This window comes from Anomaloglossus baeobatrachus, chromosome 5 (assembly GCF_048569485.1).
Source record: "Anomaloglossus baeobatrachus isolate aAnoBae1 chromosome 5, aAnoBae1.hap1, whole genome shotgun sequence".
Taxonomy (NCBI): Eukaryota; Metazoa; Chordata; class Amphibia; order Anura; family Aromobatidae; genus Anomaloglossus; species Anomaloglossus baeobatrachus.
The window spans coordinates 56,911,261-56,925,266 of record NC_134357.1 but is presented as its reverse complement, the minus strand read 5'-3'; the positions used below and the strand labels follow the sequence as shown (position 1 = coordinate 56,925,266).

The following is a 14,006-nucleotide window of genomic DNA, read 5'->3' as shown; positions in this document are numbered from 1 at the left end:
CCGGCACTACCGCCACCATCATCACTGCACAAACCCCGCCACTACCGCCCCCATCATCACCGCACACACACTGCCACTACCGCCCCCATCATCACCGAACACACCCCAGCAGTACCACCCTATCATCAACGCACACACCCCGGCACTACCGCACCCATCATCACCGTACACACCCCGGCACTACCGCCCCCATCATCCCTGCACACACCCAGGCACTACCAACCCCATCATCCCCGCACACACCCCGGCACTACCGCCCCCATCATCACCGCACAAACCCCGCCACTACCGCCCCCATCATCACTGTACACACCCCGGCACTACCGTCCCCATCATCCACGAACACACCCCAGCACTACCGCTCCTATCATCACTGCACACACCCCGGCACTACCACCCCCATCATCCCCGCACACACCCCGGCACTACCGCCCCCATCATCACCGCACAAACCCCGCCACTACCGCCCCCATCATCACTGTACACACCCAGGCACTACCGCCCCCATCATCACCGCACACACACCGCCACTACCGCCCCCATCATCCCCGAACACACCCCAGCACTACCGCTCCTATCATCACTGCACACACCCCGGCACTACCACCCTATCATCAACGCACACACCCCGGCACTATCGCACCCATCATCACCGTAAACACCCCGGCACTACCGCCCCCATCATCACCGCACAAACCCCGCCACTACCGCCCCCATCATCACTGTACACACCCCGGCACTACCGCCCCCATCATCTCTGCACACACAGCGCCACTACCGCCCCCATCATCACCGAACACACCCCAGCACTACCGCCCCCATTATCCCCGCACACACACCGGCACAACCAACCCCATCATACCCGCACACCCAGGCACTACCGCCCCCATCATCCCCGCACACATCCCGGCACTACCGCCCCCATCATCCCTGCACACACCCAGGCACTACCAACCCCATCATCCCCGCACACACCCCAGCACTACCGCCCCCATCATCACCGCACAAACCCCACCACTACCGCCCCCATCATCACTGTACACACCCCGGCACTACCGCCCCCATCATCACCGCACACACACCGCCACTACCGCCCCCATCATCACCGAACACACCCCAGCACTACCGCTCCTATCATCACTGCACACACCCCGGCACTAGCACCTTATCATCAACGCACACACCCCGGCACTACCGCACCCATCATCACCGTACACACCCCGGCACTACCGCCCCCATCATCACCGCACACCCAGGCACTTCTGCCTCCATCATCACCACACACACCCTGGCACTACCGCCCCCATCATCCCTGCACACACCAAGGCACTACCAACCCTATCATACCCGCACACACCCAGGCACTACCGCCCCCATCATCCCCGCACATACCCCGGTACTACCGCCCCCATCATCACTGTACACACCCCGGCACTACCGCCCCCATCATCACCGAACACAACCCGGCACTACCGCCCCCATCATCACCGCACAAACCCCGCCACTACCGCCCCCATCATCACTGTACACACCCCGGCACTACCGCCCCCATCATCACCGCACACACAGCGCCACTACCGCCCCCATCATCACTGAACACACCCCAGCACTACCGCTCCTATCATCACCGCACACACCCCGGCACTACCACCCTATCATCAACGCACACACCCTGGCACTACCGCCCCCATCATCACCGTACACACCCCGGCACTACCGCCTCCATCATCACCACACACACCCTGGCACTACCGCCCCCATCATCCCTGCACACACCAAGGCACTACCAACCCCATCATACCCGCACACACCCAGGCACTACCGCCCCATCATCCCCGCACATACCCCGGTACTACCGCTCCTATCATTACTGCACACACCCAGGCACTACCGCCCCCATCATCCCCGCACACACCCAGGCACTACCGCCCCCATCATCCCCACACACACCCCGACACTACCGCCCCCATCATCCCCGCACACACGCCGGCACTACCGCCCCCATCATCCCTGCACACACCCAGGCACTACCGACCCCATCATACCCGCACACACCCAGGCACTACCGCCCCCATCATCCCCGCACACACCCTGGCACTACCGCCCCCATCATCACCACACACACCCAGGCACTACCGCACCCATCATCCCCGCACACACACCGCCACTACCGCCCCCATCATCACCGAACACACCAGCACTACCGCTCCTATCATCACCGCACACACCCCGGCACTACCACCCTATCATCAACGCACACACCCCGGCACTACCGCACCCATCATCACCGTACACACCCCGGCACTACCGCTCCCATCATCCCCGCACACACACCGCCACTACTGCCCCCATCATCACCGCACACACCCCGGCACTACCGCTCCTATCATCACCGCACACACCCCGGCACTACCGCACCCATCATCACCGTACACACCCCGGCACTACCGCCCCCATCATCACCGCACACACCCCGGCACTACGGCCCACATCATCCCCGCACACACCCAGGCACTACCGCCCCCATCATCCCCGCACACACCCAGGCACTACCGCCCCCATCATTCCCGCACACACCCAGGTACTACCGCTCCTATCATTACTGCACACACCCAGGCACTACCGCCCCCATCATCCCCGCACACACCCAGGCACTACCGCCCCCATCTTCCCTGCATACACCCAGGCACTACCACCCCCATCATTCCCGCATACACCCTGATACTACCGTTCCTATCATTACTGCACACACCCAGGCACTACCGCCCCCATCATCCCCGCACACACCCCGACACTACCGCCCCCATCATCCCTGCACACACCCCGGCACTACCGCCACCATCATCACCGCACAAACCCCGCCACTACCGCCCCCATCATCACTGTACACACCCCGGCACTACCGCCCCCATCATCACCGCACACACACTGCCACTACCGCCCCCATCATCACAAAACACACCCCAGCAGTACCACCCTATCATCAACGCACACACCCCGGCACTACCGCACCCATCATCACCGTACACACCCCGGCACTACCGCCCCCATCATCCCTGCACACACCCAGGCACTACCAACCCCATCATCCCCGCACACACCCCGGCACTACCGCTCATATCATCACCGCACAAACCCCGCCACTACCGCCCCCATCATCACTGTACACACCCCGGCACTACCGCCCTCATCATCCCCGAACACACCCCAGCACTACCGCTCCTATCATCACTGCACACACCCCGGCACTACCACCCCCATCATCCCCGCACACACCCCGGCACTACCGCCCCCATCATCACCGCACAAACCCCGCCACTACCGCCCCCATCATCACTGTACACACCCCGGCACTACCGCCCCCATCATCACCGCACACACACCGCCACTACCGCCCCCATCATCCCCGAACACACCCCAGCACTACCGCTCCTATCATCACTGCACACACCCCGGCACTACCACCCTATCATCAACGCACACACCCCGGCACTATCGCACCCATCATCACCGTACACACCCCGGCACTACCGCCCCCATCATCACCGCACAAACCCCGCCACTACCGCCCCCATCATCACTGTACACACCCTGGCACTACCGCCCCAATCATCTCCGCACACACAGCGCCACTACCGCCCCCATCATCACCGAACACACCCCAGCACTACCGCTCCTATCATCACCGCACACACCCCGGCACTACCACCCTATCATCAACGCACACACCCCGGCACTACCGCACCCATCATCACCGTACACACCCCGGCACTACCGCCCCCATCATCACCGCACACACCCCGGCACTACCCCCCCCATCATCCCCACACACTCAGGCACTACTGGCCCCATCATCCCCGCACACACCCAGGCACTACTGCCTCCATCATCACCACACACACCCTGGCACTACCGCCCCCATCATCCCTGCACACACCAAGGCACTACCAACCCCATCATACCCGCACACACCCAGGCACTACCGCCCCCATCATCCCCGCACATACCCCGGTACTACCGCTCCTATCATTACTGCACACACCCTGGCACTACCGCCCCCATCATCCCCGCACACACCCAGGCACTACCGCCCCCATCATTCCCACACACACCCCGACACTACCGCCCCCATCATCCCCGCACACACGCTGACACTACTGCCCCCATCATCCCTGCACACACCCAGGCACTACCGACCCCATCATACCAGCACACACCCAGGCACTACCGCCCCCATCATCCCCGCACACACCCTGGCACTACCGCCCCCATCATCACCACACACACCCAGGCACTACCGCACCCATCATCCCTGCACACACACCGCCACTACCGCCCCCATCAACACCGAACACACCAGCACTACCGCTCCTATCATCACCGCACACACCCCGGCACTACCACCCTATCATCAACGCACACACCCCTGCACTACCGCACCCATCATCACCGTACACACCCCGCCGGCACTACCGCCCCCATGATCACCGCACAAACCCCGCCACTACCGCACCCATCATCACCGTACACACCCAGGCACTACCGCCGCCATCATCCCCGCACACCCCCCGACACTACCGCCCCCATCATCCCCGCACACACCCCGGCACTACCGCCCCCATCATCCCTGCACACACCCAGGCACTACCAACCCCATCATACCCGCACACACCCAGGCACTACCGCCCCCATCATCCCCGCACACACCCCGGCACTACCGCCCCCATCATCACCGCACAAATCCCGCCACTACCGCCCCCATCATCACTGTACACACCCCGGCACTACCGCTCCCATCATCACCGCACACACACCACCACTACCGCCCCCATCATCACCGAACACACCCCAGCACTATCGCTCCTATCATCACCGCACACACCCCGGCACTACCACCCTATCATCAACGCACACACCCCGGCACTTCTGCACCCATCATCACCGTACACACCCCGGCACTACCGCCCCCATCATCCCAGCACACACCCAGGTACTACCAACCCCATCATCCCCACACACCCAGGCACTACCGGCCCCATCATCCCCGCACACACCCAGGCACTACTGCCCCCATCATCCCCGCACACACCCTGGCACTACCGCCCCCATCATCACCGCACACACCCCGACACTACTGTACCCATCATCACCACACACACCCCGGCACTACCGCCCCCATCATCACTGTACACACCCTGGCACTACCGCACCCATCATCACTGCACACACCGGCACTACCGCTCCAATCATCACCGCACACACCCCGGCACTCCCACCTCTATCATCACCGCACACACCCGGCACTACCGCACCCATTATCACCGCACATACCCTGGCACTACCGCACCCATCATCACCGCACACACTCTGGCACTACTGCACCCATCATCACCGCACACACACCAGCACTACCGCCCTCATCATCACCGCACACACGCAGGCACTACCTCAGTGACGTCCCTGCTGACAGCGCAACTCCCTTCAGTTTCTTCGTGGAGTTCACAGGAGCGGCGGTGTTCTAGGGCCGCTCCTGTTAGCTTCCAATGTAGCAGAGCTGGATATGTCATGGGACCTTGTGGATTACACCGGACCTGGAGGGGTATTTGGGGATTTTAATAAAGTGGTGAAAGAGGGTGTTTTTTGTCTTTTATTCAAAATAAAGTATTTTTTCGGGTGTATGTGTTTATTTACTTTCACTTGCAGGTTAATCATGGAATGTGTCTCATAGACGCCTGCCATGATTAACCTAGGACTTAGTGGCAGCTATGGGCTGCCATTAACTCTTTATTACCCCGATTGCCACCGCACCAGGGCAATTCGGGATGAGCCGGGTAGAGTCCCGGGACTGTCGCATCTAATGGATGCGGCAATTCCGGGCGGCTGCTGGCTGATATTTTTAGGCTGGGGGGCTCCCCATAATGTGGGGCTCCCCATCCTGAGAATACCAGCCTTCAGCGTGTGGCTTTATCTTGGCTGGTATCAAAATTAGGGGGGACCTCACGCCGTTTTTTTCAATTATTTATTTATTGTCTTGCACGATATAGACCCGCCCACTGGCGGCTGTGATTGGCTGCAGTGATACAGCTGTCACTCAGCGTGGGGGCGGGTCTGACTGCAACCAATCATAGGCGCCGGTGGGCGGGGAAGCAGTGAATACTAGATGGAATGGCATTTTCAAAAGCAGGAGAAGCCGCCAGAGGAGTGTGACAGCTGTGCAGCGCCGCGCCGGTGATCGGTGAGTATGAGAGAGGGGGGAGAGAGACAGGAGTGATTTTAAACGATTTAGATCATTCTGCTGGACATGCTGAGCATGCGCAGTAGAACGTCATGGAATCCGTCAGCGGATTCCGCCGCTTGGTGGATTGCGGCGGAATCCGCCCCCATAGACAATCATTAGACACCTTGACGGATTCTAACAGAATCCGTCAAGGTGCGTTATTTTAACGCACATGCAGCATTCCCTCCGCCCAACTCTGCGTCAAAATAACGACTCAGCGTCGTCCAGACACTTTCGTTATGGTGCGTCGTCAATACAAGTCTATGGAGAATAGCGCAGGGTGTTAACGGACTGCGTTATTCGCCATAGCGGCGGATTGCGCTGAACGCAAGTGTGAAAGAGCCCTAAGCCCCGACCCACAGGAGGCCCCAAAGCGCAGGTCAGTGACCCAACTATGCCACAGAGACACAGAGGGACGGGGACCGGAGGAGACGCAGCTGCAGCATTGCAGGGCTTCCTCGCACCACAGAGACACATAGAGGGACGGGGACAGGAGGAGACGCAGCTGCGGCGCACTAGGAACCCAGCACTCTGGGACGCAGCTCTCCCACTAACCAACGATAAATGCAGGGGAAGCACATGGCTACTTAAATATTAACACTGCTGTGAATGTTAAAGAGCCACTCATTACTATTCATGTGCCGCTTATTACTATTCATGAGAGGCTACTTAACATTCACTGCAGTGTTAATATTTAAGTAGCCAGCATTCATCGGTGGTTAGTGGGAGAGCTGCGTCCCGGAGTGCTCATGAGCCAATGATTACTATTAATGGCCAGCGGGAAATGAAACCACACACACACACACACACCACGACTCCCGCACAGCCCAACAGAAACACACACAGCAGAACACACAAACCACCATGCACACACACCGCCGCGCACACACAGACACAACAATCCCGCTCATATAAAACGCACCCCCCACACACACACACACAACCACCCACACACGGTTGCACACACACACAGCCGCACACAAACACCCCCGCACACACACATTGCCCCACAATCACATGCCCCCACTCACACTCGACTATATAGCTTCGCTCACTTGGCCTTCACTGACTCTTTGTAGAATGAACATCCTTTCCCTGTCAGCTAACCCCTCCCAGCGTGGGCTAGTCTCAACACTTAACTGGTTCTGACCCTGCAGTCTGTTGCTGGGAAGACTTAAAGGGAACCTGTAAGGTCCAATTTGCACCCAGAACCATGAGCAGTTCAGGGAGCATATTGCTAATCCCTGCCTAATTGTCCCAGCATATACTTTACTAGCATACATAAAGAGATCTTTAGAAAACGTATTTCTAAAGAGCCTTTTTGGTATGCTAATGAGCGCTGGGACAAGTCACAAAGGTGTTTCCCCCTGACTAGTCCACCCTCTTAGCATGTTAGAACAGCCACAGGGGCATGCTAACATGCTATTCAATGCCCAGCATAATAGACGGTGACGCGTGTACCTGTGTTCGTTGTCACCACCTCAGATGCCGGATTTAGGTCAGTGTGCATGATCAGAAGTCCTGGCACTTCCGGTAATGTGCACTATGAAGCCGGGTGTACGCGTCCCGGCTTCAAAGAGGTCTAGTGCGCATGACCGGTTGTGGTGGGACTTCTGATCATGTGCACTGACCTTAAACCCGGCATCTGATGCGGTGACTGCGGACGCAGGTACAAGCATCACAACCAATGACGCTGTGCATTGAATAGCATGTTAGCATGCCCCTGTGGTTGTGCTAACATACTAAAAGGGTGGGACTAGTTGGGGAAATAATGCCCTTGTGACTAGTCTCTGCGCTCATTAGCATATCATAAAGGATCTTTAGAAATACCTTTTCTAACTATATCTTATGTATGCTAGTATATGTTGGGACAGTTAAGCAGGGATTAGAAATATGCACCCATAACTGCTCGTGGTTCTGGGTGCACATTGGACCTGACAAGTTCACTTTAAAGAAGTTATCCACTACCCTAACTCATTTAATTCTTTGTTCATCAATTGTGCTATTATGTGCCACTAAATGCATCCATTTTTTTTATTATAGTAATATAAACCTTTTATCATGCTGAAGACATCACTTTGTGTCTGGCAGCAGCAGCTCTGATGTTTAAATCGATCTCTTCCTCTCCCCTGGCTTATGTGTGCCAATACACTTATCATCCATTCCTGCAGTCTGTGAAACAACATTAGCATGCTCCCTCCCTTCTCTACCCTGTGCTGTTGAAGACTTTGGGGGATACCAAGTGTCAGAGCAGCCCAGGGTAGGTACCAGCCCATCTGACAATGGCCACTGTGTTTGTTATGCAAAGTTCAGCACTATTGAGCTGTCCAAGTCAGTGATTGGATTACCTAAGTCCTTTGATTTTAAAAGCAGATTACAGCCCTTCACTAGGTGTTGGCCCCTGCTGTTACTGTGAAATAAAACTGTCAGCTCAGCTTGGTGAGACACAGTAATGTCTGACTGGGACCACAGTTTCAGGATGGCTGTCACGGACAGACTAGAGGCTAGCTGCCCACTCAGCAGAATCCCAAGAACCCCAAAACCCTTTAACCCCTGTACAGGGATCTGGAATTACTACAGGGTCCAGGAGGTTGCTGCCTATGTAAGGCTGCAATCCAGAGAAGAGTAGTCATCAGGCATGGTGAACCAGGAGGTACACAAAGGTCAAACTGGAGATAGCAGCAAAGTACAAAAGCGTCAGACAGGAGAGTCGTCAGAAAGCAGGCAAAGGTCAAAACACAGAGATCAATAATACAGAGCAGGGTGTGAACCAGAGACAAGCAGTAATACCTAGACTATATCTGGCAGGGAGCAGCAGACCACTGAAGGTATAACAAAGGTGTGGTGCCTTCCCATACGCTGGAGCTGGAAGCTCATAACTTCACCTGGAAAGAAGACACCACCACAGTCAGCCAGTGGTACTGCAAGTCCCAAGCCTACCAAGCTTGGTGGATGGGCGGAGACTGCGCTCACCAGAGCTACTGGTACTGACTCAACCTCTATAACCCCCACCCTGCACCGTGGGAATACGGCGGCACCTGGTAGCCGGAGCAGAAATCACAGCCACAGACTCTAGTGGAGAAGTGACAGACAATGAGGCAGACTCATTGCGGTATGATTCACTGGAAAACATCTACACCCACCATCAGGAGCCCAGTGACAACTTCCTTTCATTTTGTCTGATTTCTGTGACGGAAAAAGGACGTATCACACACAACAGAGGAGGAAGAGGAGTCTGCATAACAATCCAGTACTATGTGATCACTGCTGACAGATGCACCCAAAGAAGCTATATATCCAATTCAAGTATATTACATAAGGTATTATTTAGAAGAACTATGATATATAGCAAGGGGGTGAAAAAGTAAGGGAAAATCCCTTTATCCTTCTACCTACATTTCTATACAAACATCGTACACTTTACATTACACTTTATCTCCCAATACACAGAGTAAATATATATATATACTGTGTATATATATATATGTATATGTATGTATATATATATATATACACACACACGCATATAATATTACTCTGTCACAACATACATTATACCATACAGTACCCAAGTGCATCACAGTGCAATACAATAGAATACAATGACGCGATTGGTGTCTTCAGTGGCAGGAAAGCGACCACCATTGTCCACCCCTCTACATTAGAAGGTTTGTTTAACTTACATTTTATGGAATGGACAAAAGAACTTGAAATTTCCATAATATTTCTATTTGTGCTGCTCCTGCCCACAGCCTTGTGGGATCATTGCGTGTGATCTACCAGTAGAAGGCGATCATACATGTGTTCTGCCACTCCATTCAAAGTCTATGAGATTGACAGATATAGCCAAATGCTGTATTCAGCTCTGTCAGTCCCATAGACTGTGAATGGATGTTACAAGTAGATTTTTACAAACATTGCCGACTGTCATGGCAGCATCAGGATCTGTAGAGACTAAAAATTCTGGCACTCTTCCTGCTAACCTCTTTGATGTCTGATCAGCGCAGGCAGACTTGGGCATTAACCCACAGACGTGTAGTTCATGGTCAGGCTAGCAAGAGTTAATCTCTTCTGGGCTGCATATTAGTCTCCTTTGATCACATGCTTTGGGAGAGCCAGTCACATTTGCTCCACTCCTATATTTACTGGCTTGGCATTTCATTTAATTCCAGCTATAGCTTTATACTGGTCTGGTGAGGTATTGTGATCCAGAATTACTGGTGTTTGTAGTACTTCATTGCTGTGAGCAATTGTGGTTGTAACCCTTGTTGTAATTTTGTTGCTACCTTACTTCTCTTGCTTTTCTCCTTAGTTTCTTACTGTTTGTTCCTGTGAGTTTGCAATGTGTCTGAGTTTAGGTTTTTTTCCCTGTCTGTCTTTATTTGTTTTACATTCACACTCCTGCCTCTACCTTCCCTGGGGGGATGACAGTTTAGGTCTGGTCAGGAGAATAGTAAGGCATTTACAGTGTTTACATTTAGCAACTACCATAACCCCACGACATAAGACTGGTGTCGGACCCCCAACAATCTCATACTCCTTTACTCTAGTTATGAAATAAGAGGTTACTAGGCAGAATTGATCAACTTTATGTTCCTGAGACGTGGTATCCAACTATCCAGTTATATTAAGCAATAAAATTGAATTTTCTCATTACAAAAAAATGTAATAACCAAGGTTAGATCTGTAGGAATCATATGTCTTCACTCCAGGATATAAGTGTATTAACTAGAGTTGAGCGGATTGCAAATAATCCGGGTCCGGCGGATCTGCGGCGGGTTGTCAAAGAAGTCCGGATCTGATCCGGCCCTATACATGTTCATGGGGAGCGGAATCCGGGACAAGAGAGAGGGAGAGAGAGAGAGAAAAAAAAGGATCCGGATCGTGCAGCCAGAAATCCGCGTCCGGGTTGGACTCGGATCTGACGCTCAAACCGTGCGGATCCGAATTTTGCGATCCGTGTCCGCTCAACACTAGTATTAACCACAACAATAACAAGATACAACAGAAATGAGCCTTCACCATAAATGTTTCGAACCTAAAGAGCGTGAGTCAATATTATATATATATATATATATATATATATATATATATACAGTATATATAATCTACATACGTGAACTTACCTTACACATGTTTTCAGGGGGAAGATATCCTGTAGGAGAGTGACGACGGGAGGGAGAGAAGTAATGATTTCAAAGGCTGGCATCACTGGAAGATACAATGGAGCCAAAAGTAATCATTACATTAAAAAAAATTGTAATTACAGATATATACAGTTAAGAAAAAAAATATTTATTGAAAGTTTTTATTTTTTCTACAAAATGAATCCACTAATAGGGGAATACCGAATACAAGGGAACATAAAGTATATTTTTATGATACAAGTGTGCTAAAGATGAATGTTTATCCTTGTGGAGAGCGCCAAGTCAGAATAAGGAGACCTATAGGGCATGCAATGCTCCTCTGGGAATTGATATACAGTATACTGTATATAAATATAAATTATTTTTATTTTATTTTTTTTTTGTTCATTTTTTTTAAAGCATTCCATTAGCTTAATATTAAGCCTGCTTTACACGTTGAATTTTTTTTTATATCGTATGCGATTTGCAACGCCCCCATCGTATGTGTGGCATGTGCAATTTATTGAACGTGCCGCACAAACGATTAACCCCTGTCACACATACTTACCTTCCATACGACCTCGATGTGGGCAGCTAACGTCCACTTCCTGGAGTAGGAGGGACGTTTGGCGTCACATCGACATCACGCGGCAGCCGGCCAATAGAAGCGGAGGGGCGGAGCTGAGCGGAACGTAAACATCCCGCCCACCTCCTTCCTTCCGCATTGTGGGCCGGGAGCCGCAGGAGGCAGGTGAGATCTGTTCATCGTTCCCGGGGTGTCACACACTGCGATGTGTGCTACCCTGGGTACGATGAACAATCTGACGTTCAATTCGTCAGGAATGAACGACGTGCATGCGATGAACGGTTTTTCGTTCAATTGCAATTGCACGTCGCTGTCACACACTACAACATACCTTACGATGCCGGATGTGCGTCACTTACGACGTGACCCCGCCGACACATCGTAAGATATCTTGTAGCGTGTAAAGCAGGCTTTAGCCACATGACTTTAGACAACAAGTGAAACCAGACACTACATTTTCAGACATATTGTTTGGGATGTAACGTTTTTGCCTTGTGGAGAGTGCCACATCAGCGTTAGGCTTATAGTCCATGCAATGCTCCTTATCTTAAGATATATTGTAAGGTTCATTATAGGGCTGATATTAACTTTTAGGATTACTACATCCAATAGATGGCTCTAGAGTTCTAGTCTTCTTATAATAGGCAATTTGTATGTTTAGTTTCCCAGAGGAGCAATTGTATGGCCTATAAAAAGTTTCCTTGTTTAGCACTCACCACAAGGAGAGATGCAACCCTCTACATCCATTGTCAGAAGGCTCTCACTTAGCCACATCAGACCTCCTGCTTTGCCATGATGAGGGGCAAACAACCTAAAGCACGTGGACAGTCCAAATGACTATGCCGAGGATTAAAGGGAACCTGTAGGGCAGACAAAAGTACAGGAGTGCAACAGAGGCCACTGTGTGGATGACAGGATGACATAGTATGTGTCATCCACATAGAGCTGGGAAGGAGGACAGCGAGAGAAGAAAGAGAGGAGACACCAGACAGAGACCAACGATGCCCATTGGACCCGATCTGCCCGCAGGTGAGGATAATAAAAGTTTTTCTTTAGGTTATACAGAGTGGCTTAGACACTTATATACAGTATTCTGGAATGCTGTATGTAAGAGGTTACTGGTAGTGGCCGCAGCTTGTAGAGGACAACTCTGGTGACAGGTTTCCTTTAAATCCCCCCCCATGTGTTTCGTCTTTCTGTAAGAGTATGCAAAGTTCTGTGGGTACGGACATGTCTCCTCTGTGTGCAGCTCCATGTATGTGGTAAGGACCTTGAGGGCACTAGGACTCAGAGGCTTCCTCCCTGAAAGTGGTGGGGACCAGGAAGTGAAAGAGGAAAGATTCAGGGGAAAACCCAGAGCTAAGTTTACTGTAGGGTAACGGCTAAATCCCAGTGGACAGAGGGACCTCTGCTGACGTCATGCCCATGTGACCAGAAGGAGTGGAGCGTCCACCAACATAGCTGATACCAGGATGCAACATTCTTTTTCTGAGTCGAAATGGTGATGGAGTTGTTTATAATAGAAGGGGGGTCTGGGGGTAAGACCCTGTAAAAACATTAAAATTAATACATCTAGTTATCAAACATTTTATAGTAGGACATATTATATGTTTTCACAGTTTTGTCTATATTGGAAGGGCATAGCTTATTGATAAAGTTTTTATAAGGAATAAATAATAAGGTATCTGTATTGAATATGGATAGCTGCTGACATAGCATGGTACATATATATATATATATATATATATATATATTTATTTATATATATATATATATATATATATATATATATCCTTCCATCTGGAAGCTTCTAGTGATTATGTCATGTGTAACTGTGTTCAGCTGAAATACCCTATATGGATTGGAGAGTTGTCATATAACACACGGTGGGAGGGGGTGGCGATGGACTCCTGCTCTGAGAGTCAATCCACACATGTCGAAGCTGATCCATCCCATCCATCCAGCCTCTAAGAAGCATGTCTGTCTGTTCCTTTGATCCTGCATTCACCCAAGACGA

The 14,006-nt window shown here is 52.0% G+C and overlaps 1 protein-coding gene across 1 annotated transcript in view; it reads right to left on the bottom strand.

Moving 5' to 3' along the window:
• LOC142310811 (alpha-2-macroglobulin-like protein 1) overlaps window positions 1-14,006 on the bottom strand; it is a 105,558-nt gene that overhangs the window by 73,379 nt on the left and 18,173 nt on the right. Inside the window, exon 7 of the mRNA XM_075348525.1 lies at window positions 11,404-11,488. Within this exon, the coding sequence (XP_075204640.1) occupies window positions 11,404-11,488 (85 nt within the window). The remainder of the gene's footprint in view (window positions 1-11,403; window positions 11,489-14,006) is intronic.